The following is a 26455-nucleotide window of genomic DNA, read 5'->3' as shown; positions in this document are numbered from 1 at the left end:
CCTTATTTATGGAAAGTCTTCATTGCTGCTTCACAAATTATTCAAAGTATACACACTAAAGGGTACGTACAAGGCCTGAGAACTGTGTCACACAGAGAAGATAAAATTAACTTTGGCAATTGTGCAGAAGGGTTTTCTTAAATAGGTCCGGCAATAAGCAGGGAGTTTTAGCATACACACACACTCACACACAATCCCTTGGTTCTTACACAACCCAGTAGTAAGAGGTTATCATTTATAACTGATGAAAGAGGGCTCTGGTTAGAGATGGCTAGTCCAGCGTGTGTTATATAAAACATGTATGCAAATTCTACTGATGATCCTAACTCACTTCAACTGTAAGATTCCAGCCAAGCCAGGCGGTAGTGGCACACATCTTTAATCCCAGTGCTTGGGAGGCAGAGGCAGGCAGATCTCTGTGAGTGCAAGTCCAGCCTGGTCTACAGAGCAAGCTAAGGCAACACAGAGAAACCTTGTCTGAAAAAAAAAAGAGCCCAAATAGATAAATAATAGAAATATTCCAGCTAAAAGCCACACACCTTTAGTCCTAACACTCAGGAGTCAGAGGCAGGAGGATTTCTGTAAGTTCCAAGCCAGCCTAATCTACTTAGCAACTTCAGGCGACCCAAAGATACTTGGTCAGACCCTGTCTCAAAGGGGAAAAAAATCTGGCCAAAAAAATCAACTTGCATTATAAAGACGAGTTTTGAGGGGCCACTCTACGAAGAATGGCCCTTTTTTTCGAATACTTGGGAAGAGAGATGTGTTCCCAGGTCCACGCTGGGGTTCTGCTGCTGGTGTCTGGACTGGCATGGGGGAAAAAGAGAAAGGAAAGAGGGAAAGTGCTTTTGTCCTGTCGCTTGCTTGGGTTAGTCATACGTACTGTTCACATTACCCGTGGAGGGCCAGAGAAAGCAAAGGGAAGAAACTGCAGTCATGAACCAGGAAGGTGGTGTCTGCAAACCGTACTCTTTGGTGGTGTCTGCAAACCGTACTCTTTAGGGATCTGGATTTAGAAATTGAATTTTTTATTCATTTGACAAATGTTAAATCATCTTTAGTGCAACAGTGGCTTTGAGTGTAAGATTTCTGAGTCCCTGTCAAGTCAGAAAGATATTTATTTCCACAATTAAACAAAGCTGTGCATGCACAGTAGGCCAGGAAATAAATACTGCATTGTCTCAGTTCACTTGAACAAATGTACTCAGCCACCAAGAAAGTCACTGACCTGCCCCACAGGGGAGAGAACAAATTCTGTCCCTTTTGCTCTGCACAGCAAATATATCCAGAGAAAGGTACTGGTTCCATGTCAGAAGGGAGACCAGACCCACCATAAAGGAACAAAGATACCCCTCTATGCACACACTAGGAGGCGATCTTCAGTTGACTTCAGGAGGACCGTGAGGGAGAAAGGCTGGAGAGAAAGTTCTGCCAACAGCAACCATCTTGATGGTTCAAATGGAACTTTGATGTCCTGTTGATAAGGTGAACGGAACTTTGATGTCCTGTTGATAAGGTGAACTCCAAAGCCTGCGTGTTCTGTCTTTAGCTCTGTGATCCCACGCATGCCAGCACCGAGTCACCTGCCACTTCGGTGCCCAGAGCCAGGGCATGGCCAACAGTCCTCGGGCGGGCAGCTCTGGCCCTTCCTCACCAAGGAGGTCACACTCCAGCCAAAACAGATGCCTCTCAGTCCCCAGGCTGCCCCGTTCTCTGCCATGGGAGTGGCCACACCTTCCTGGGTCTCCACCCAACATCTCATGCAGGTGGAGACTGCCCAGGGTCAGCTTCTCGGAGGGACTTTATTGCCCGCTCTGCCCACAACTGGCACATACCTTCTGGCCCCCACTGAGGGGGACTCTGTCCCAACCATGTAGCTGATGCTTAGCAGTCCGCTTCAAGGAAAGCTAAGGCAAGCTGGGATTAGAAGGATTTGGGGGGCATTTAGGGGTACCGAGGGAGAAAGACAAGAGGTGAGGTTTGTGAGGTAATGGCAAAGAACAAAAGCAATGGAATGAGCTAGGCTCAGAGCCCTGGCTGGTCTCATGAAGGGAAGGCCTATGTGAACACTGGCAAAGCCGACTCAGCAAATGACGGTGTCTGCTGGCCAAGCCCCCTGGGCTGCATGCCTGGCACCTACGTGGTAGAAGGAGGGAACTGAGTACCTTAGTGGGTAGGCTGCCATTGGTGGGCACCGAGGAGCGCTGTGGCAAGGTTAAGAGGCACTCCACATCCCCAGGGTCTTGGTGATTCTGAATCCCAAGCAAACCTGCATCTGAAACACTCAGTGGTGTGGGGAGCCCCTCAGAGGTTCCTATATTGCTCAGACATGTAAGAGAATAACTGACATATTGGCTTCCTGGGAAGACACGCGTGGATGTGTCTGCCAGCATGAAACACCATGCAGCAGAAACAGAATCAGTGCTGGGGATAAAATACACACACACACACACACACACACACGCACACGCACACGCACACGCACACACACAACTCAACTCACACACAACCCACTCATCCATTCCTAACCATGTCATCAAACCCTTTAGTATTGCTGATCTCTCCTTTACCTGCAAAAATATGGAAAATGTGTCCCCTGGGGTTCAGTATACAATTAGAAATAAAATTCGTAAGTCCGGCGGTGGTGGCAGGCAGATCTTTGTGAGTTTGAGACCAGCGGGTCTACAAGAGCTACTTCCAGGTCACCCTCCAATGCCATAGAGAAACCCTGTCTCGGAAAACCAAAAAAAGAAAGAAAGTTTGCAAGGCACCTAGTAAGCCGCAGACTGCAGATTGGTCCTGGGGCTGTCATAGCGTCGTTAATAGCTGTAACAGATGTTAGCATCACCCACTGCATTGTCTGTCCTATCATGTCACATCAGCCCACCGGCTTAATGAGCTCCTGCTGTGTAGCTTCTTCACGTGGAAAAGAAAGCCCTGGTCTGTGACACACAAAAGACAAGCCAGCCTTCCGGGGTGATCTTCTTAGCCCGGGCTTTCTAGAAAGAGTTCTGCTGAAGGTGCTGGAGGGAAGTTGGATGTTCAGTGGGGGAAACCTTAGCCCGGAAAACTTACTCGAGTGGGCCATCTCAATACCCAGACACATCAGGTGTGCCACCACAGCTGGCCTGTGCTTGTCTTGAAAAGAAGCCTTGCAGACATCCAGAGACTCAGCTGGTTGGGGGTCCTATGACTGGAATCCTGAGTCAGCTGACGAGAGAAACCCACCAGCTCCAGCCGACTCGTGCTGTCGAAGCAGGAGATCTTGGGCCATGTTTGTGGACAGCACCCTGCAGGAAAGCCAAGGACTAGCCCCTCCTGCCGCTGGTCCCCAGCACTGACCTGGGCAGTTGCCTGCCCGGCTGCTGGTGGCACCAAGCTGGGAAGGAACACAAATGACCCAACTCAGACAGAGCCCAGAGCTCTTTTCTAAGTTTAGAAGGCTTCTGGGATTTTGGGTTTGGATTGTTCTGAATTCGCGTCAGCCTGGAAGACTCAGAGACCAGCAGCGAAGCCAAGTAAGCAGTCTTTCCTGGCGGGGACACAGACCCCAGCTTGAAGCCAGGCATCCGAGGCCCCCCCTCCTGTCTTTCTTACAGAGCAGCAGCACCCCCCAACCCCGCTCCCCTCCTCCCCCCCCCACTCTTCTACACTCCACCCCCACCTGGCACCCTCACCGGGCCCCGTGGAACACTGGCTGCCTGGTCCTGTGCCTGGCTTCGCTCTCCACTGGGCTCAAGGCCCTTTGGGTCTGTTAAGTAGCGATGTCATCACAGCATGAAGAATGTCCCCCCTTTGCTTCTCTTCACCTGCCGTCCAACATGAACCTCTGAGGTTGTGCATAGCCCACCAATTGCAACGGCAAAAGGAGTCTTTCTGGTGTCCCTAAGTCATTATTCTTTTTTTAAAGAAAATCCAGTGCTGCCTTTACAATAAAACACCAAAACTGGCCAAGGAGAAAACTTAGGGACAAGGCTTGATTTGAACGAAATTCCTAAGACTATACCTCGGTGGCCAAAGATAAGCTGTTCCGTTCTTATTTATGTGCCCCCAGAAACCCTAGCCTGCGGGCTCTGCCTGCATCTGCCCCGCCTGGGAGGCTCTGCCGGGCGTGGCTCCCTCTGCAGACACTACTGGAAAAGGGAAAGTTTCTAGGGTCCTGGCACTGCCACCTCTCCTCTGCCCGAAATCCAAGACTTATTTTTACTCATTGAATGAGAGCGAGCGCAGGTCCTGTGATCAGCACACTCAGCTCTGCTGCCACATTTTCTCAAACCAGGGAGCAAGATGAATTACCGCTGGCAGGAAGGTGTTTATAGAAAAGGAGGTTTTGTCCGTCAGACTCCAGCGCTCCTTGCCCTTAGACCTGGCACCTGTCCACAGACCTTCCTCTCGATGAGTCAGCAGAATGCCCTACGCCCCTCGCAGACAGTCCAGGGTCACCCCGTTGCCTGCAGTTCAGGGAGTGGGTGTCACAGAGTCTGCTTTAAATATAACTCGGGAAAACTGACGCCAGAGCCCATGCACGGTGGACAGTGTCACCTGGATTTCAAAGGTCTGTTTGCTGCTGCTTCCGCTTCCCAAACCTCCCCGCCTCCCTGAGACAGACTCCTCATGGCTCTCCTCTTGGGAGTCCTCCCAGGCCCTGCTGGGTGTGCTCACACCCTGTGCTCTCCCTCCAGGGTGCTTGAAGCTGGCTTTGCTCATCACTCAGCTGCTGGCTCCAGGCCCACCACCGTCCCTTGTGCATGGCACCTCCAGATGGGCTGACAGTGGGGAATGACGCCTCTCCTGCTTGTTCAGGGCATGTGTGAAGCTGCAGTGTAAACCTTGCAGGGGTCAGACACACCTCCCCTCCCAACACCTAAGGTAGAGCGTTCCTGGGAAACTGAGCATCTCAATGCTTAACAGGGGCTGTGTTCTCCCTCCTCCCCACCCCACACACACCATAATCACACACACACACACACACACACACACACCACACACACACGCGCACACCACCTACACACACACATACACCACATAAATACACACACACCACATACACTTACATACACCACACAAACACACACAACATACACACACCACATACACACACAAACATATACACATCACATGCGCACACAAACACACACCATGGACACACACTCAGAGAGAGAGAGAAGGCAGAGAGCCGGAGTGAATCCACTTTGTAATTGAAATCACAGAGGTGAGGAGAGACGAGCTGATAACCCGTCAAAGCCTGGGACCGGCTCCTGATGTGATCGGCCTCCCTTCCTGCAAGGAAAACTCAGTCCTCCTCAGCCCTGCATCTTCCTATGGCCCAGACTCCCGGCCCAAGGCAAGGTGACACAGGGTGACGGTCCTTTGAAGGTGCTCTCAGACCTGCTTCCCACTTCGTGTGACCGCTCCCCCCCCCCAGGATGTGAGCACCAAAGGAAAGCAGACCCTAGAAGCAGGCTCGCACGGGGCCACCCCTGGGCTGGTATCTCCACCTCCGCTTGTGGGGGTGAGGACAACCACATGTGGATGAAGCAGTCCTCTTTGCCAAATATATCCAAGGCTTTTTGCTTTAGACATTTCTAAAGTTAATTTTTTATGATGGGAATGGATGTGTACCTATAATCCCAGCATTCAGTGAGTTAAGACCGGAAGGTCTGTAGTTCAAGGCCGTCCTCTGCTACATAGTGAGTTCAGGGCCAATCTCGGCTATGTCAGACTTTTTTCTCTACATGAGACTCTGTCTCAAAACAAAACTGTTTAAAATGACCTCACTCCATATATGACTCCCCTCTCAAAAAAAAAACACCTATGTTTAACAAATATAGATCAGCATGGTGTGTGCTGGCTCAAGCCAATTCAATTTTATTAAGTATCTGTTTTACTTAATATTGGGTAATTTGGGAACAAAACAACTCAAGAATTCTGTCCACATTATTCAGTATGCATTATGTGCCCTGGGTATCTGGTCCCATGCTGGACAGTCCCAAGACATGGTACCCTGTCGGGGCCCTTGCAATCTCCCTTACTGCTCTCTAGAAAGATACAGAAAACACTGCCCTTAGGAATCCCCAGGTCACAGGGCAGCACCTGAAGACTAGAGTTCCTGGAGTTCAAGAGGATTTACTTTCAAGGGAGACAGCCAGGCCACCATCCTCACACACACCCAAGAACATAATGACCCAGCCAACAGCCTTGGAAAATCGAGCCAGGAGAACTCTAGACACCTGGAGTCCTGGACACTCTCAGGTGATTGAGACAGCACAGCTGAGGACCCTAGACCCTCGGGTCCAAAGTCTCATGTGCCCCTGGGTGCTCTGTTAAGTCCTGTTCAAAACTTGGTGGTAAGCATTCCGATCTGTGGTTTCTGAGTTCAGCATAGCTGTTCCACAGAGCGGCGGGAACTCATCCTCCTGGGACGGGAAGGCTGTTCTCACAGCCTTTGACTCCATTGATGGTGATTTTCAATGACGCGTTCCCAGCATGTTCCTCGGAGAGGAATTCTATACAGAGGGCTGTGCATGCCTGAGAGGCCCCCTCAGACAGCCAAGGACCCCAGAGAGCTCCCCCTCACATCAAGCCTGTGGTCCTCAGTCCTCTTTCCCATGGTATTCTGAACATTTGGGATTATTATCAAACTTGAATCAAATCCTTATTTATATATTGACAACTGTTTTCCAAACAGACACGTATCAAGTGGAAGCCTCTTGTCTGTGTCTGGCAGTATCTTTTCCTGCTGTTTATTCAGTATTTGGGTCACAAGTAAATTATAAATGTGGGTAAGTGAGTGGGGTCAAGACTTGCTTTTAGGGCATTTCCTCATTCATGGAGAAATACATTTGCTTTTAGTAGTGCTCTGGGTCAGGTTTTGCTGTTGTTGTTGTTGTTTGTTTGTTTGTTTTCGGTTGATTTTTTGATGTTGGAAAATCTTTTTGTTTTGTTTTGTTTTTCGGGACAGGGTTTCTCTGTGTAGCTTTGTAGACCAAGCTGGCCTTGAACTCGCAGAGATCCGCCTGCCTCTGCCTCCTGGGTGTTAGTATTAAAGGCGTGCGCCACTACTGCCTAGCTTGACCTTGGAAAAATCTTACTGGGATCTGTGCATCCAGAACCCTAGACTGACTGCAGTGGCTTTCCTTGTCCCTGCATGGCCAAACTCCTGAAAACAAGCTTTACAGCAGGGTGGGGCTGTGGGGCTTCGGGTTTGCAGAAGAACTATCTTCTGCTGAGTCAGCAGCCAGACAGGCGCGCCCAGACCAGACTGCGCTAGGTATGGCTGCCTGGTGTTCTGTGGGGTCTGTGGCTATCTCCAAACGTTGCAAGTATTCAGTCCTGCTAATGATACCTTGGGTTGAAAGAATTCCCAGGAATCTCACAACATGCTTTTGTATTGTTCTTCAAGTCCTTAGGGATGACTTTGGAAGAAGAAATTGAATAGGAAGGCCCAGATTCAGGGCCTGGCAGACCTTCCTTTAAGAATGGGTCTACCATAACCTGGTACAGCGGCCTCGAGTAACGCTGTGGAGCTAAAACCTGGCTCAGTAACTAACACCTTAACCAACCAAGTGGTTGGAGAGATTAGGGAGAAATGGAGGACTCTCTGGTGGAGACTGATGACCGTGGCTCTTTTGGGGGCTCCCCACCCCATCCCAGGAGAGGCTGCTTTGCTCTTCAGTCTACACAATGTGAGCACTGATGGGGTCTCTCCAGCTCGCTCTAGAGACTGCTACTTAGCAGTTGCTTTGCTTGGAATTTCTTTCCTCCTTATATCCCCATACAACTTGAGCAGCTTGTAGACTTCTCTTCTGGATCTCGCCCTCCCTCCCTCCCTCCCTCCCTCCCTCCATCCCTCCATCCCTCCCTTCCTCCCTCTCTCTCTCTCTCTCTCTCTCTCTCCCTCTCTCTCTGTCTCATCCTGTTCCCTCTCAGGGTAACTTAATAAGGTTTCCAACAATAACGGTGCAGGTGGCAAACTTCAGACTTAAGATTCTAAAAGAGAGAAAGGGTTGAAATGTTGACAGCCCAGATTGATCAGGGAGGAAGAAAAACAATCCAGAAGAGAGCAAACAATTGCGTAATCGCTGTCAGGAGCGTCCACGGGGAGCTCGAGGCATACGGGGAGCTCGAGGCGTGTTCGGGAAGGCTTTGAGGAGTTCGAAGGCTGACGGGTACAGCTGCATGGTGGCTTCTGCAGGCTGTTCCTCTGCAGAGGGGAAGAGACGTGAGCCGGGCCGGGACACTCGGCCTCTGAAGGACGCAGACCAGAAGGAATAACCTGGAGCCGAGTGAAGAAGAGGCAGCCGAGGCCAGAGCTGCAAGGCCACCGGGCTCTTCCAGCTCTCGCCTGTGCCTCCACTCAGCAACGCCTGTGGCTTCTTCACCCACAGACGGTGCCCTTCTCCAGCAGAAAGAGAGAAGCCCATATTAGTGCAAGGCCAGTCTCATTCCTGTTTCCTCAGGGGACGCCTGAGAATCCCCCTCTGTTTCCTCCCTTCCCTTCCCACCCCTTATCTAATTGTGGCAGGAATAATTATTGGAAATTTCCTGTCCCGGAAGCCTCGGCTCTTCTGTGGGGGTCTCCATATCCTCCTTCCTGTGACTGCCCATGCGTCCTTACATAGAGACATGGAGAGCGGCTTCTGTCCCCAGAAAGTGACATAAGGAACAGTGAGGTTTGTGCACGAGTCCAGGGGGAGGCCGCAGCAGGTAGCTGATGGTTTGGTTTCTGTCCTGGCCACTCGGAGGATTAGAAGAGAAAGATTTGTCGGAAGGCATAGGTTAGAAAGGAAAAGGGTCTCAGGCATCAACTGTGTAAGTGCGGAACCAGCAGCCCTCCATGGGTTCTTCCTTGAGGGACCGTTCCTACAATGGCTGGGGGCATTTAATCACTGTGGTGGCTGGAGGCCTTCTGTGGTGAGGTGAAGCAGAGTCTTCGAAGCTCCCTAGCAAGCCCATTTTAAAGCTGACCAAACTACACCTCACACCAGCTTGGTCTCTCATTACCAGCTGCTCTCCGGTCTAAGTCATAAGGGTTGGACGCTGTGGTTTCTTGTGATGTCAAGATGCCCTTTGTGGGGGCCAATGGAGGATAAAAGGACTCTTCTACTGAAATGTACGTGAAGCGTGGGAGAGGAAGATTTCTAGTATTGGGTATTGACTCTTCAATGTTCACCTGCATTTTCTGCTGTAATCTGAGACAGTTGGAGGAAAACTCTCATTCTAAAGGAAACACTTTATTCTCACCTGACTCGGGGGCCATGCTACCCGGCTCCTCACAGCACAAGTGGTGGCTAACCCTCCCCAGGGGCGGTGGCAGGAAGGTGCTGGGGTCCGGCTGGGACTGGACAGACACAAAAACTGCCAGGGAGCTGAGCATGCGGGAATGAGAACAGCAGGGTGGGAACTTCCTGAACGAGGACAGGCTAACGAGACATCGTGTCCCTCCCTTTAGCTGTCAGACTGTTGAGACAAAGGACCCAAGGAGCTGGAGTTTGCTGGCTGCCTCTCTGTGCTGGAGAGGGAGTGCAGGACTTCCCATACACTAAGTGTATATATACTCCACACCCCAAAAGCCACAGAGCCCTCTGAGGTACCCCAGTCCCTCACCCAGTCTTTAGCCGACCTGTTGCTACCTACTTTTCACCACACCTTAGCACATTCAGGAGGTGACTCTTCCCGCCCGCTAAAGGAACACCTGCCTAGGATGGGATCCCACTAAAACATCCAACACAGGAGCCTGGGTCCTGCAGGGCTCAATGCACAGGCCTGCCGGCGGCCACCCTCCTGCTCTCCACTCCTGCCGCTTGGTGACACAGATTTGGTTGTCAGTTAATAGCTCATTCAAACATGAGTCAAAAAGAAACCACGAAGTTTGAGGGCACGTGGGGATCACCACGGTTTGCTAGAAATACGCAGGGCTGTGTGATATAACTGAGGCCATAGGAGCTGGGGAACCCCCGTCAGCTCAATCGGCCACCAAGCCCGTGTTCCCCTCCACAGGGCCAGCACACGTCTCTTAGGAAATTAGATCTCGGTGCAATGGCCAGGAGGATGCTAAGTGTGGCCAGCATGTTCTCTACAGTGGCTCAGAAGGACAGCATCAGGGAGCCCCTCAGACCCAGGGTGCCCTCTGTGTAGAAACGGGCTACTTTCTCCTCTGGCTGTGATGGCCGTGTTACAGGAGAGCAAGCTGCAAAGGATTGATGTACTAGAAACTCGCAAGCTCCATGCCAGGAACGTGCCACTGTTTTGGGACCTCGCCAGTCTGTGGGGCTCAGTGTCTCACAATGGTCACCCTCTGTCTGTTCATCAGGCTGCAATTCCGTGAAGGTGTGACATGTTTTCTTTTGTCATTTATCAACCAGCCTAGAGCTTGGGAAGATACATGGGAGTTACTCTGGCCCTGCAGTCAGAGGGTCAAAATGGTCTCAGAAGACCACAGGTGAGGAGGGGGAAGCCTTCAGCTGCCCCACACCCTGCTACTCCCAAACCATTAATTTAGGGACTTGCCTTTCCCCTGAGGCAGGAGCATTTGTCATAAAAATGAAATCTGGCCAACCAGAAGATCTGTGGACAGAGAGCATGTCCCTTGCCTTGGATTCTCTTAATGGAGTATCACACATGCCCCACCCCTTTTTAATATTTCATTAGCATAGCTGAGGGTGACCTAGGACTCTTGACAGGTGTGTGGCACCACACTCAAGTCCACAATGCACAGCAGGCACTCACCGTACCAGCTGAGCCCCGGCCCTTCCCATCCCTTTCCTAAACTCTGCTAATAATCCCAAGAGGTAAATCCTGAGCATCTTGTAATTGGATTCCATTCTGAAATCCATTCAAAGTCATGATAGAAATGGCTGAGTTCCCCGTTCCACCCACTCCGTGAAGAGAACATGGCAGGTGGTTGCCTGTCAGTCACTAAGGACACAACAACATCATCATTAGATTTGCTGTTTAGTAAGAACCAATCTGTAAACTGCACAGGAAGATTTCAGGAAAGGGATCTCATAAATATTCGAATGTTCTGTGGTTTTATCCTGTGGTCCAAGCCAAGCCCCTGAATTCCCCAAGCCCTGAGCCCTGCCAGCCCCAGGCTGACCAACATGACTAATTCAGATACCCACAGCCTTACCATCCTTGGTCATAACACCACTCCAGCTGGAGCAAGCCTGCCAAACGTGCAGGGAGCCCTGCTAACAGAACATGGCAGTCGGAGGGCTTTGGGAAAGCTCCCTCAGCCAGCTGTCTGTCCACCCCCACAGTTGTCTGTCTGGAGATAAGTCTCCCATGCTGGTCATTCATAGATGCGTCACGAGTCTTGGATGCAGCTCGCAGCGGGGCTCTGCCAGACAGGTCCACAGAGAGGTGGCCTGTGCTGACCTGGAACCAAAAAAAAACGCCCCCACAGCGTCCTAAGACACCCTTTGCCTCCGCGTCCCAGATCTGTCATTCACTCGAATGGGTCCTTGGGGTCAGGTTTTCATATGTGGGAACTTGCTTAATATGAGAGAGGGATTTAAAAATGAGTTTCTATTTCTCCTTTCCGCTTAGTGACGGAGACATATTTTCCATTAGCAATGCACTAAACTCTTTTTACTTTTTAAGAACAGTGTAGGTGGCATATTTCACAATCTTGGCAAGGCAGACGTGGCATTTGGGGAGTAAATCAAAATTTGAGGCCAGAAGTATTGGCCCAGACTTGGACTGCCACTTAGGGAAATGTAGCAAAGGGAATCGGGTGAAGGGGAGAGAGGGCAATCTACAAGATTCTACCTGCTCCCCTGGGGATAAACTGCCCTTTGTGGAGAAGGGGGGAGTGGGCGGGAATAGGACCCACCCTGGATTTGGAGGCTGTGGGTGGACAGAGGTTATGTGACCCCTCCACCCTGGTTTTTTTTTATTTTTTTATAGTCACAAATTTATTTTTTGCAACTTTGACTTCAGTAGAGTCTCTTCTCTAAAGTTAGACTTAAACAGCCCTCTGGTGAGCTGAGCGAGGGGTTAGTATCAGCTTGAAAGCAGCTGTATCCTAAGGAAAAAAAAAGCCCTCCACCCTGGGAAAACTGACAAACAAACTCAGACCACAAAAATAAAATAAAAAAATAAAAATAAACAGATAAATAAAACAGCCTGATCTCTTAGGACGGTCAATGTGTAAAAGGCTCTGATGTTATTTTTAGAAGAACACAAAAATCTAGATCAAAGTCAGATTTCACTCCTTTCCCCTCTGTTTCCTCTCCCTGGGAATTCATTCCCTTGGCCACTCATTGCCGTGGGGGAAGAAACTGCCGTGGGGACACACTCTGCCTGTTTAGGTAGTATGGGTAAGCATGGAGAAGTGGCTTCAGAGGAAAGCCAGGAGTCCCCACGCTCAAGAATGGAACAGAGGAAGTCACAATCAACCCTGCACGGAGCCAGACTACCGGCACGGGAAGGGTGGAAGTTGGAAGCCATCAACCAAGTCTTTAAAGCATCCTTCTTGAGCAGACCACATTCCTATAAAACTATTTTCTTCTTTAGTTACGTAAAACTGCCCTCTTTCTTTCTTCTTTTGCTCACTTAGAGAGCTTTATTCTTTTAAAAAAGAGTCAATTGCAAATTCCTGCCAATTTTTGGTTGTGAGTTTTCTTTTTTTTTTTTAATTGGCAGTAAAATTAAAAGAATGCGTGCGTTATGGTGCAGCTGCTGAGAGCCCGGCTTTCTGGCAACCGCTGTAAGGGGGTATAAGAAACAGAAGGAATGGGGGGGCACTGGGGAGATGTCCGAGGGAATTGGTTACCAACCTACTGCACAGTTCCCTGAACTGACAGTCCCGGTTGCAAACCATGTGTTTAGAGCAATTCCAGGGGAAGGCATTCTTGGCTACACAGCAGTTACAGACCATCCTGGGCTACATTGGATTTTGGGGAGGGCGGTTTCTCTGTGGCTTTGGAGTCTGTCCCGGAACTAGCTCTTGTAGACTAGGCTGGTCTCAAACTCACAGAGATCCGCCTGCCTCTGCCTCCTGAGTGCTGAGATTAAAGGCGTGCGCCACCACCGCATGACTGGATTTTTTTTTAAACCTTCTTGAGTGTTGGTGTCAACCACAGACCCTACCAAAGACACCAGTCCTATCCTGACTTGGTGAAATGAGGGAGAGACGATGTGGTTTGCCCATAGAATGTGTTGAAGTTTGCCCCAAGCTCGGCTAACCCCAAACCTGTAGTTCTGCAAGTCTGAACCCCACTGGTTGTTTCCCACAAATGACCAAAAACAACTGTGTTATGTTGCTCCTACTCTTGTGAAATTGTTCCTCCTCCAAGTCATGTAATAATATTCCCTAGGTAACAGTGCAGTTTTAAGAAATACATGAAAGAAAAACTGGACTTTCTCAAATGCCACTTATGTTTTGGGAGATTTGCCATGAAACTGTTTAAAATGTAGATTCCCACACACTGGCCTCGTGTAGTTTAATCTGGCCTTGCACCCCATCATCTTCCTGGCAGGACCGCCGCAAAGCACCTGTTCCTCTTGGAGGGAAACAGCATGAATGCTGGCAGGGTCTGTGTGAGGCTCACACTGGTGGCTATAGCCTCTGGGGAACATGCCATCAAAATTCTCATTGGCTTGAGTAACGTCCCCGGGACTAAGAGAATCTAATGTCCTTGAATACGGTCCATATTAGCAACACTTCCAGTCACCGCGTGGAGCAATCTGAGTTGTTCTCCAAAGTGCACAGCCAGCTGGAGTTCTAGGCTTTCACAAGGTTTTAGGTGGGATGTTTGGCTAACCCATCAATCACTGTCCAACAAGTAGATCCCATCTCCCCAGCTACTCATAAAGCACATTTTGTTTGTAAAGACTTAATTGCTCATGATCCTCCTGGCACAAATTTCTGTATGGAGGAAAGTTCTCCAGCAGATACAATATTTAAATGAAATCTGAGGGTTTCTTTTTCTAAACATTAATTCACTATCCTTCTGTCCAGTAGAGAGCCCCGTCCTTCCAGCTAGCCTCTAAGGTGGTCCTTATCAGTGAAGGTGCCCCAACTCTTATGAGAGGTTCTTTTTCATAGGTATTCAAATAGGAGTTCCAGATTGTCTCCAGAAAGTAGGAAGCCCCTTGTACCAAGGTCACTAACCTGACCTCTGACTCCTTGAGTGTAAGTCTCCATTTATTAACATTTCTGTCGAAACGCCCTAAACCAAGAAAACGGTCATTGTGACTTTGGCATTACCTTCGAAAGGAAAGAGTTTCATCTGCCAAACCCAGAGAAACCATTTACAGCTGAGTGAGATCCATCACTAAGAGGACAGAAAACTCATGCAATGGGTAGGATTTTCAAACCCAGTGCTCTGGGCTCCCAGGGAAGATTCTGGAGTTCACCCTGCCAACAAGCTTTGCATTTTGTGAGTTTAGCAGAAAACTACTTAAGAGGAAAATACGTTTCTTAAATAGACTTGTTTCCCAAGAAGATACAGCCCTTGGGGCTTCCAACGCCTCCTAACAAAAAACATCTGCAGGACTTCCGGAATTTTCCTCAGGCCCTGAGCACACACCCACACATTTCCAGTTCTTTCCTAACCATGAAGTTGGCTTCCACAGCTTTTGGTTTTATGGCCCAACTCTTCCATCCAGTTGTTCCGTATCGCCCTTTCTTCCAATTTCATTTCTTGTGTTGATTCCATGGTGGGTACTGGTTCTCTGCGAGGGGACAGGACGAAGTGTCTTCAAAAGCCTGTTTGTGATGAGGGTGGCCTTCTGATGCTCACAGGAGTCACTCCAGCTCTTGGGGTCTGATCACATATTTCTAAGGGAACGAGGACATAATCAAACAGCACAGAGGGTCATGGGTGGCACATAAACTCCACAAAGGGCTCTCCCTGTGGACCCAGGAGCCCGATCTGAGGCTTTCTGGGATAGAAGGGTTTGGTTTTGGTTTGTTTGTGTATGGGCATGAACACAATTTTTTTTTTTGTATTTTTGAGCCTGTAGCTTTTGGAGCCTGTCCTGGAACTCGCTCTGTGTACCAGTCTGGCCTTGAACTCACAGAGATCCGCCTGCCTCTGCCTCCCAAGTGCTGGGATTAAAGGCATGCGCCACCACCACCACCCCCCCCCCCCCCCCGGCACAAATACTTTTTTAAAAAGTTTCTTCAAAGTTTTCCTTCATTTTAGAAAATACTCGGCTGCGTTTCTTTCCGAGTCCAGCCCAGCCGTCCTTACTAATGCCTCTGGGTGTTTCGCTCGCCACTGCATATATACTGGAGGACTGTTGTTGATCTAAAGGGTCTTGAAAACCCCAACTTTGTACCTTAGACTGGAGAACTTGAAGCCATAGTTTAGGGGTTGGAGAGATGTAGTCAAGAGCACTTGTTAGTTGGGTTAGGTCCCCAGACCCATGCCCTCCTGTAACTCCAGTTCCAGAGACTCCAACGCCCTCTTGTGGCCCCCACAGGCACTGCACACATGATGCTGACACACTCCCAAACAAGACAGCCCCACCCCCAAGCACCATGGATTCACCTTCATAGAGGAGTCTCTGCTTAGAGACAGTACCTAGCTCCTGTGCCCCGTGAACAGGGTAGTGACTCTTTCATCAAGGCACTAGCCCATTTATGGGGGAGGGGTCTACCTTGTAACCTCAGCACCTGCTGGTAGCACCACCTTTCACACTAGTGGGGGGGTTCACTTGAGCGTGGGGACCTGCACATACTCAGACCAGAGTAGTTCCTGTCCAGATGACACAACTTAGCAAATAGCATAACCGTAATGGGTTTCCAAAGCTGTTTCCTTTTGCTATTTGGCCTTTTACGCTAACGCTTGTGGGTCAGCGGAGTTCTTCTGAGGAAAAGTCAAGTGGCCCAGTGTGCAGCCAGAGGAGCCAGGCTAAGTTCTGAGGAACAGCAGCGTTTAAAGAGCCCAGGAAAAAAACCAAGAGAGAAGAGGCAGGAGAGGTCCACTGGCACTGTGTACCACCATGCCCAGCCCAGAGGGGTCTTCGAAGAGGAAAAGGCTTATGGTACCTCCACCTGATGGTTCGTCACACGGAGGGGGAACGGGCAGTGTCCGCTGTGCCTGTCTGTTGTCTCGCCTCGTTGGAAGTTGCTGTGACAAATAGCCAGGACAGCCAGAGCTTTTCACAGCAGGAGATGGTGCTGTGGTGAATCACAGCCAGCCCGTGGTGGTCAGGGCTCTGCCTCCCAGACTCTTGCCCGGCACATGGAATCCAGAGCAATGCTACTGTTTTGCATGAAAAAGATTAATATTTGGATCACGGGAATCGTTGCCAAACTGAATAGCTAGTAAATTCTCTGACCGCATGAACCAGAATCCCCAAATGCAAGCCAGATCGTGGGTTATTATTCATAACCATAATCTGCCCGAGATCAGAGAGTTGAAGAGGCCTGCGTCCACTGGATGTGTTGAGGGCTTTATACAGATGTAGGGAGTCACGGCCAAGTGTGGCCCTCAGCAGTCACAGGGGAAGGACCCCATAATTCTGGAGCTGTACGTCAAGATTAGCATACCACCTGGCCTTGAAGAGGCTACAGGCCAGCAAATTAGGAGTCAGGTCCACAGGGACCCTTCTGTGTCCACGTATCTCCTCCAACACAGGCAAAACCCAGGGCCATCCAGCTGCTTTCCAAGGAGAGCATATAGCTGGGTATGAGCTTCTATGATAACAGTACTTTAATAAGAAGCTTATGGTTCGGGTAATTTGTGATTAAATTAAGCCGAGGCGCTTTCACTCCGGTACCATTGGGAGCTAACCTTTTAAACCTAGTGCTGCGTATGTACAAAACGGAAAGGGGGGGGGAGAGCCACAGCATGCATGTGGCGGTCAAAGGCCGCTTCGTGGAATGAGCTCTCTTCTCCCACTCTTACATGGGTCCCGTCAGGCTTGCTCGTCACACGCCATCACTGTCTCGCCAGCCCAAAGTTGGCTTTCACCAGAATGCCCACATTTTGTTTTCTCTCGTGCTTCCCCCCTTTTGAGTTATTTTTCACACCTTCTGAATGTAAGACACATGTAACAGTAGGTGTGTGCACGCACGCGTGTGTGAGCACACACGAGGGCCACACGAACGTACTTCCATAAATAAAATAGGCAAGTGTGTACTTAGACAAATAGGCAAGTGGATCGATGACAGAGATGATCGATACCGAGATGATGGTAGGTGCACGGCGGAGATGGACAGATGGTGGAAATAGGCGTAGATGTATACATAGGCAGTGGATATAACAGAGGATGGAGAGATGGGGGGATGGTGGGTAGGCATTTCTCCTGAGAGTGCTGAGCGGCAGCTGGCTGGTCTTCCATGCTGGCCTAGCTTCCAGGAGCCTGGGGGATTTTACTGCATGCCTGTCAGGGAAGGAAAGCGCTCAGACTGATCCTGCCTGAGGCCTCTGGTGTCCTGGAAGCACACCCCGGTGGTCATACTGGGGAAGAGGACAGAGCACTTGCAAGAGGCTGCATCCTGAGCATTCCAGGCAGTCAATGGAGCAGCCAGGTGGGGATGGATAGATAGGACTCATGTCAAACATCTAGTCAAGTTGCCTTTACAATCACACAAGCCCCACACACACACAAGTGTCCTATGGCCCAAGCACTGCCCTGGGGCCCTCAAGATGCAAAACAGGTACAGAAGGGATTTAATAGGGAAGTGTGTGAAGCAGCTAAGGAACTAGGAGCACATCAAAGAGGACTTATCCCAACATCAGGTCAAAGAAGAAGGAAGGAACAGACTTTCCAGAAGAAAAAAAAGCGTTTTCAACATTAGGGCATCATTAGAAGTCATCTAACCACCGAAATACACATGGAGCATCGTGGGGCTCCATAGTGGCCAGAGGGACTGTACCAGTTTAAGTTAGACATAACAAGAGTTCCCTTGACTGCAGAGTGCTGTGCAGGGACCACGGGGAGGTAGCCAAGGGGATAGCAGGGCGTTTAGAGAGAGAAGCTAGCTAATGTGTTACTACAAGGATTGAAGCAGGGGGTGATGGCCCGAAGGAAGGGGCAGGAGAGGAAAGGACGGATGTGTGGGACAGGAACCCCATTTGCACAGTGATGGATCCTTAAAGAAAGAAAAGGGAGATTCGAGGTTATTGTAGGACATGGGGCCTCAGGGACTAAGGCCTAAGTTGGATTTTCGACATTCTGCGGTTAGGAATCTGCGTTTGCTTGGGCAGATGTCCAGAAGGGAGGGGACTGTTGGGAGGGAGGGAGGCATCCTAACAGGGTTTCAGGGCAAGAATTGAGTCTGGCTAACTCCAGAGTGACAGCTGATGGCCACTGAGCCAGCACCCAGGAGAAGAGCCCGTTAAGGAAGGCAGCGCGAGCAGGCCAGAGGCCCTCAGCTTGAGTATTTGCGCCCGCTCACAACGGATTGGAGAGTTTGGTCCAAGGAACAGTGGGAAGCCAGGTCTCCTTGGCTCACGTTATGGATGGGAGAGAGGAAGTGGTTTTGGAAACAGTATCTGAGTGAGGAGCACATGAGTTCCCCAAAGGGAGGGACCCACAGTCCTTAGTTGTCCCTCCACACTTCTGCCGTTGCAGCTTTCCTGTGGACATGAGTGGTGTCACCACTGAGTCTGCCCCAGTATACCAGCCTAGCCAGCTGACCTTGCTGGAGCATCCTTGGGAATCGGGATGGGGCTGCCGAGGTATGAATGGCTGTTAGTGTCCAGACAGACTCCTACCCACATTGCACAGCAAGCTAAGACACAGAAGGGAACCCTAGGGACACAGAAGGTGAGGACAGGCACACACGTGCATATGCACTCTAATGAATCGTGAATCTGTGGGCTCTTGAAGAAGGAGCCTCAGTGAGAGGTTTAGGTCATCTGTGAAGGATATACTAAATGCCAAACAAAGCCAACATCTGCAATGGCAATCCTGCTTGGGGTCCTGAGCTCACCCCCTCCCTGGCTGCTCATAGAGGAAACCAGGTGCATCCCATCCTGACCACATGGAAGGTCACAGAACCTTTTTCATACTTACGGACAGGATGAGTAGGGTGAGCCCTGCTCAGTGTCTGCTGCCATTTTGTTGAAGAAAATTGCTAACTATTTTTCTTCTTTAAAACAAACAAACAAAAATGCCATGAAAGGTATATCACAGCCATGTGCTGACTCCAGCTCCAGGGGACCTGACACTCTCTCCTGGTCTCAGCAGGAGCTCCAGGCTCTACAGTGATGCGCAGTCAGACGTGCAGGCAAAACACCCATACAGTAAGATTAAAGAAAGGAAAAGAAAAATGCAAACGCCATTAAAGGAAAAGAATTGGTGGGCAGCTGGAGATGGCTCAGCTGTTAAGAGCACTAGCTGCTCTCATAGGGGACCTGGGTTCTTCCATTCCCAGAATCCATGTGACTGCTCACAACTGTCCGTAACTCCAGTTCTGAGAGATTCAGCATTCTCTAGACCTCGGGCACTGCATATGCGTGGCACATACATGCATACATGCAGGCAAAACACTCACACATGTAAGATGAAGGCAGGTAAAAACCCCAGGAAGAAAGAAGAGTGGAGATGTCACTCAGTGGCTGAAGTGCCTGCCCAGCGTGCAGAGCTCAGTCTAGTCCTCAGTCCCTGCTGTGGTGGCAGGAGGAGCAGAAAGTCAGCCACCCACTGCTGCAGGGTGAGCTTGTGGCCAGCCTGAGCTACACAAAACCCGAAGAGAGAGAGAGACACAGAGACAGAGACACAGAGAGACAGGGAGGGAGGGAGAGAGAGACAGAGAGACAGAGAGAGGGGGAGGGAGGGAGGGAGAGAGAGAGAGAGAGAGAGAGAGAGAGAGAGAGAGAGAGAGAGAGAGAGAGAGAGAGAGAGAGAGCTTGAGCATAATAATGATATGTGCTCCTGGGCTTTGCAGGAATGAAAATCTAAAGTATTAATACAGCTGGAAATGGCTGTAAGTGAGAATGCCCCAGATCCAGGCCTGACTCGGTCCCAGGGAGGAATTCAATCTAATGTCATTTAAAGTCACTGTTACATGGACCACTGGGGTAGAGGTGGGTCCAGTAGGCTCCCAGGGTCAATGCTTAGCCCGTTTTCCTTTAACAAGACAGTTCAACCACTCTGTCAAAGGGACAAGGAATGTGACAGCCCTTTGGATGGACTGGAATTAAGCAGCCAGTTTTCTCAGAATTATCCCTAAGGGAGGTTAGCGCCCCATGACAAATGAAGGCCTTGCCCTCTGTCCCCAAGAGATGAGTCATGTGACCCTAGAGACTCAAAGCTTCAAGTCAGAGGGCAGGTTTCCTAACCACTTGGCGGCTAAGGCTGACTGCCACCTGGTGTTGACCATTGGAACTGCACTGTCATCCCCTGGCCCTGTTCCTCCCACCAGGAATGTTGATTTCACTTCAAAATCGAGATATTCAGTAAACACTAGAATCCTTCCTTTTATAGATTTTGGCAGACTAATGTCGGTACACACCCCTGACTCTCTGCAACTTTTGACACCTCTCTCTCCCCGTCCACAGTGGTCCCACCCAAGTCCTACCCATTGCTAAGCATGTTCAGCTCATCATGGGCAGCTGCCCTCCAAGCAGCCAGGCTCGAACATTGCGGGCCCCGAGCCTCCTGGAGGAGGAGCACCCAGCATTCCAGAGCCCTGCCTCACCCGCACCTCAACTGCCCACAATGCTTCATTATCTAATCAGATGCCGAACGAGGTCTGATACGCGGGCCTCCCTCCATGAGTCTGGGTGGTCTCCTTGATGACTTCATCATGAGGCAGCATTCCGTCTGCTGTGCAGACAGCCAGGCCAAACCCTCTATGGAGCCAACAATCGGCAGTTCTACAGGGCTGGTGCCGGGCTAAGGCGAGAGTGAAGTATTTTGTGGAAGGCTCAAGGGGTCTACAGAACTTAACGGGCCTGGGACAGTGAGGCAGGACTTCTCCGAAGGGCTCTCCCCCGCTTGGCTGAACTTCAGAAACCGTGATGTTATTATAGTGGTCTTCAGAGGGGTTCAGGCTGGCGGTGTAGATCAGAGTACACGCCTCACAGGAGCCCTGGGCTCAAACCTCAAACCACAGAGACAGAAGGAAAAATCTCCAAAAATAGAGGTGGGGTAGGAAGAGTCAGAGAGCAGCAGGGCAGCTCGTGAGTGACCAGCCACTCCGAAGGCTAAGAGCTGCCCAGGAGAGAGGCTGAAATAAGACATGACCCGAGCTTCCCAGGTACACAGAGAAACAGCTGGAGGCCAGAAGCCACCAGGGAGCCCTTAAACTAGTGAGGGCCAGACCTAACTAGTTTAGAGCCTTTTTGTTTCCAGCAGTGTTTAGAGAAACAAATGTTTTAATCTTGTCCACTATTTTGTTTTATGGTTTTTATCCCTAAGAAATCTTTTATAACCCAAAGTTTCACAAATTTTCCCTGTACTGTTTTCTTCTAGCCTGTGATAGTGATGGTGGTGATGGTGATGGTGGTGGTGGTGGTGGTGGTGGTGGTGGTGGTGGTGGTGGTGGTGGTGGTGATGATGATGATGGTGGTGATGATGATGGTGGTGGTGGTGGTGATGATGATGATGATGATGATGATGATGATGATGATGATGATGGTGGGGGTGGTAGTTGTTGGCTGAAGTTTTTAGAGTCCAATCCATTTCAAGTGGCGTGTTCCTGAGTGGAGTCCTGAGAGTATAACTGAAAGTTTACTTCATCACATGTGGATTTTGTTTACTTTAAAATTTTTATTATATGCACACACACATATAAATAGTTGGGGGGCATACTTGCTCCTTGGACACACACACACACACATATAAATAGTTGGGGGGCATACTTGGTCCTTGGCTTTTGTGTGTGTGTGTGTGTGGACGTCAGAGGACAACTGTCGGGAGTCAGTTCTCTCCTTACACGGTGTGAGTCCCAGGGGTGGAACTCAGACTGTCAGTCTGCACAGCAAGTGCCTTTACTCACTGGGCCATCTCACCAAGTCTGGATGCTACTTACTCTTTAATACAATCTGTTAGATAATGTTGGAGAGTAGCTCTAAAGTCCTTATCAACCCACGTCATATAACAAGACTGTTCGGCTGGTCCTCGTTAATTCACACTGCGCTTGATCTAACATGTTTGCAGATGTGAACTGGTCATCCTTATGAACAATAAACAGTTCTAAATTCTGGGGTGAAGAGTAAGTTTCCCGGATTCTGAAGATGTCTGCCTTTGCAGACGTCTCGCATTTTTTCCAGTGTGTGCCATCGGGCTTGGAGAAATTCACTAGGACTTAGGAATTCCCCAGAATCACTAAGAGCCACGGTCTGCTGCCCTCAGAGGAAGGGAGAGTCTGCAAGGACATGGGGAGGGCAGGAGGGTCTGTGGCTGGTGCCCGGGAAAGGTGAGACAGGAAGGGTTAGCTTAGGAAGGAGAGGGAATTTCCTACCATTCAGCCTTGGTCTTTGCGTCACAGGGGTCTATTCTGCTCTACCAGGAAAGGCTGCTGCCGGCTTGAACATCCTGGTTTGCACAGGGACAGGTTCTGGCCTTGGAGACTGGCATTTGGGCTTCTCTGTCCTTTGTCCCAACGTCCAATTGCATCTGCATGCACACTGTCTGATGACTCTTTGCCCTGTGTCTAGATGTAAACTTTTCCAAATTCAGGAACACGCTCAGAGGCTGGGAGTCTAAGCACACCTCCTCCAGAACCATAAAACTTAATGAAGTTGGCTTTGAATTTGGCCTCACCCTCAGCCAAAATGACTGGTGACCCAGGTACACAGCAGCTATGACTCCAGAAAGGGAAGGACATGATGTCAAATGGACAAGCCCTGTCCTACCTTTTCTGTCTTGTAGGGAAGTTTGATTAAAGTTAATATTTAGCTGACAAAATGGTTTTTTCCCCGCTGCCTGACTTGAAAGCCAGACTTTTCTCTGAGCTACAAGTTAGTCCTAAGGTTTTTCTTTTTAAAAGATAGCCATCTCCTCCCTTAACTGCCCCGTGGAGGGAAGTGGAGAGGTAGGACAGGACATGGTGGTATCTCAATTGTGTGAAACACAGATTCAAGGTTCCAGGGCCACGCCTGGGACACTGTACTTCTTACGTATGTAGCATGATGTTGGAATGACCCCACACAGAGACACAAGGACAGAACTCAGTCATCCAGGAGTCAGGTAGACAGCTCTCAATGCTGGGCCTTTCTAAACCCAGTTATAACTCCTCCCTGCTAGTGTTCAGCCCTTCCCCATGCTGTCATAAGGGACGAAATGGGATCGCTGCTGTTAAACTTCTGGTGGGCCACCTCCCCGAGATGCAAGGTAGAAAGTGATGATTTTCATTGTCCCGCTTCCTAGGAAGCCCATCCCTGAGACTAGAATGAGGCGGGGGGTGGGGGGTGATGGCACATGATCTTATAGGTCCTTTGAAAAGTGTCCCAGGCTTGTAAGATGCATTGTGTGTGTCCCTGCACTGTGGAGATGGGAGCCGTGGGAGGGAGGAGATTTTCGGGGACGTTGTGGGAACTGGAAGAGCTTCGTGGATTTGGGAGTTTCAAGGCTGGTGTGTAGACACCTTCTCTCGGGACAGTTTTATGTTTAACCTCTTTAAACGAGGAAAGGAAGGGATGGAAATTAGCTTTCTGAGCCGGGCTTCTCAACAGAGGATGGAAGTGTCTGCCTCCGCCGATTAGCACAAATGGAAACCCTCATCACCTGTGTCTGCAGCTGCGGCTCCCCACCAGGCAGGACATCCTGGGGAAAGCCCCAGCCTGACCACCCAGACACACCTCCCAGGAGCACGCTGAGGCTGTGCACAAATGCCCAGGTACCCCATAAGGCAGGGTTCAAGCTGGCAGCAGGAGCCCCAGCCAGGCCCAGGTACCAACATCCATTCTCCCCAGATACCCCCTCCCCCACCCTGGAGAGAAGCAGCCTGGAGGCTGTGGAATGTTCCAGTCCATCAACACTCAGAAGTTGTTCAAAATCGACAAGATTGGCTAGAGCCAAAGAAGAAAATGGTGTTGGCAAGGATGGGGTGACATTGGAGCATTCTGGTAGGGCCATGAAATGGTGCAGCCACTGAGGAAAGTTTGGTCACAGCTCAGAAACTTGAATGTGGGGCTGTTATGGGTCCACTGGGTCCTGGGAATAAACACCGAAAACTGACAGGAGGAACTCAGGCAGATGTTTGACACACGTACCGGTAGCAGGACTGTTCAAAGTCCCAGAAGTGGGATGGGCCAGCCGATGGCTCAGCAAAAGATGTTTGCAGTGTACCCTGGAGACCTGTGTTCGATCCCCCAGGACCCATGTAAAGGTGGGCGGGGAGGCCTGACTGACCCACAGATGTGTGCTATGGCCTGCACGCCCAGGCACACACATACAGAAACACTCAGATATGCCCATTGGTAGATGAGAGGACGGACTGGGTATATCTATACAGTGGAATCATATCCAGCGGTGAATATGAGGTCTGTGCCACGGTGTAGATGAGCTCCCAAAGCATTGCGCTAAGTGAAAGAAGCCAGGCTCAAAAGTCCCCCCCCCATCACGTGATTTCATTTCTGTGGATTTGTAGAGACAGAAGGCTGAAGGGTGGTTGCCACAGACGGGGAGGGATTGCTTAACAGGTCTGAGTTTCCCTCTGAGGCCAGGAAAGTACTTTTGGATCCAGATAAAGGTGAGGACTGCTCAGTGGGGGAAGCCACTGGGTTGTGCAATGAAGACGTGACAGTGTGTTCCAGAGGAGACAAGACTAGAGCTTCCCCGGAGGTAGACACCCATCCGAGAAGTGCAGGTTAGAGGTTTCCTGGCAGTGGAGGGGAAGTGAGCTCCACTCTGTCTTTCCCATCAAGGGGGCCCAGAAAGGGGTTTGAGTATCAGCATGAGGGTGGTCTCCTGTCCCACATACAGGTCCTGTGCTAGCTAGGGACCTGTGTATTCCTCATCTCCAGCATGATTAACCCCCCTGGCAGACTTGCAGGCTGTGAATAGTAAAGATAGCCACCACTGTGAGGGGTGCCCCACCCCCCCCCAGAGTGATCACTGTAAAGGGTGACCTCCACATGACATGGGGAGCTGAGACTCCGCCAAACGTGTCTAATCCCAGGAAAGCTAGATGCATTACCACCGCAAACCAAGATGAACGTGACTGACTGGGAAAGACCCATAAATGCCAGAGCCAAAGCATGTTCTTTTCCCAGACACACAAGCAGTAATCAAAACAGAGCTTCAGAGACGACCTGAGCTTACAGTGTGTCCAGCCAACACTGCCACTGTCCTCACGGGAAGCCACGCAGTGGGACCAGCCTCTTGCTTGTAATGTCCTTCAAAGAGGCTATGATGTATGGACTGCACCACGCGCAGGATGCTGTGTCTGCCCCGCCCTGGCTGGGGGTTTGCTGGTGTGGCATGGCTGGATGATGCCGGGAGGGATGAAGGAGGGGGAAAGGGAGCCCTGTATCTGCCACTCAGGCTCCGACCCAGATCGAGCTCCGGGGACCTCTCCAGATTCCCCTTGGGTTGAGGAGTTAGGCTGCCTGAGCTCTGGGGTGGATCCCTGAATCTCACCTGCCAGTCTCTGTCTTCAAAGAATGGGACTCTTCCACCACAGTCCTGTGGATCCTACGAGAACCTGTAGCGCATAAGGTCTCCCTGCTCCTGGATGGGCGTCCCCATGTCACCCACCCTATACCTCACCTCCCATAAATCTTCTTCTCACCTTAATACTATGAGACACTAAATATGACCTCTCAACACTCAGTGAAGACACACTCCACAGTGTGTCCCTATGGGCGATGGAGGACAAGATCAGAGACAAAGATACAAGCCTCCCCGACCCCCAGGACAGCAGGCAGGTCTTGACCCCTTCAGCCACTTCACATCCATGGGACCCTTTAGTGCCTGCCATTACTGATTGTTTCATGAGCGTGTGTCTTCCGAGTTCGTCCCAGTTGGAGCGTGTGTCAGGACGCCCTGTCCAACCCTGAGTGATACTCCGTCGTAAGGCTCTACTGCGCTCTGTGTAGCTCCTGAAGACGCTACACTGAGAAAAGCCTTGGGAGCATTTTACACAAAGGAGACTTTTAGAAGCCAAGCAAGTCGGTTCTGCCGTTTCGACTCAACATCTGACCGCTTGCCCTCAGCCTCGCCTGTCAAGCACTCCCACTTTCCACACTGAACGCGTTCCCCCTGAAGCTCTCTGACCTCTTTCCTTAGCCAGGGATCCCTCTGTGACGGCTCTGGTAGAGGGTGGCCATTTACGTAACGTTCCTGAAGATGGGAGATCTTGGAGAATGGGACGTGCCATTTGGAAAGTGACCGTAACTGATAGTGCCTGCTTGGTTTCAGCTGTGACACTGAAGATGTGTTGTTCCCACAGGGTCAGCCGGGGCCGGTGGGCACCCAGGGATACAATGGGCCCCCAGGGTTGCAAGGCTTCCCAGGACTACAGGGCCGCAAAGGAGACAAGGGCGAACGGGGAGCTCCTGGGCCGACTGGACCAAAAGGAGATGTGGTGAGTGTGCTT

At 50.4% G+C, this 26455-nt stretch overlaps 1 protein-coding gene and 1 long non-coding RNA gene across 2 annotated transcripts in view; one reads left to right on the top strand and one right to left on the bottom strand.

Moving 5' to 3' along the window:
* Nucleotides 1–26455, top strand: part of Col4a2 (collagen type IV alpha 2 chain) — a 137454-nt gene that overhangs the window by 57281 nt on the left and 53718 nt on the right. Inside the window, 1 exon segment of the mRNA XM_040733580.1 lies at nucleotides 26309–26443. Within this exon segment, the coding sequence (XP_040589514.1) occupies nucleotides 26309–26443 (135 nt within the window).
* Nucleotides 14421–16088, bottom strand: LOC121135169. Its single transcript, XR_005872378.1, has 2 exons — nucleotides 16004–16088; nucleotides 14421–14788 (listed from the first exon to the last, which is right to left on the bottom strand). It is a non-coding gene; the product is annotated as an uncharacterized LOC121135169 (long non-coding RNA).

This window comes from Mesocricetus auratus, unplaced genomic scaffold, assembly GCF_017639785.1.
Source record: "Mesocricetus auratus isolate SY011 unplaced genomic scaffold, BCM_Maur_2.0 Super-Scaffold_100031, whole genome shotgun sequence".
NCBI lineage: Eukaryota > Metazoa > Chordata > Mammalia > Rodentia > Cricetidae > Mesocricetus > Mesocricetus auratus.
The sequence above is the reverse complement of the archived record's forward strand: the minus strand, read 5'-3'. Positions and strand labels throughout refer to the sequence as shown.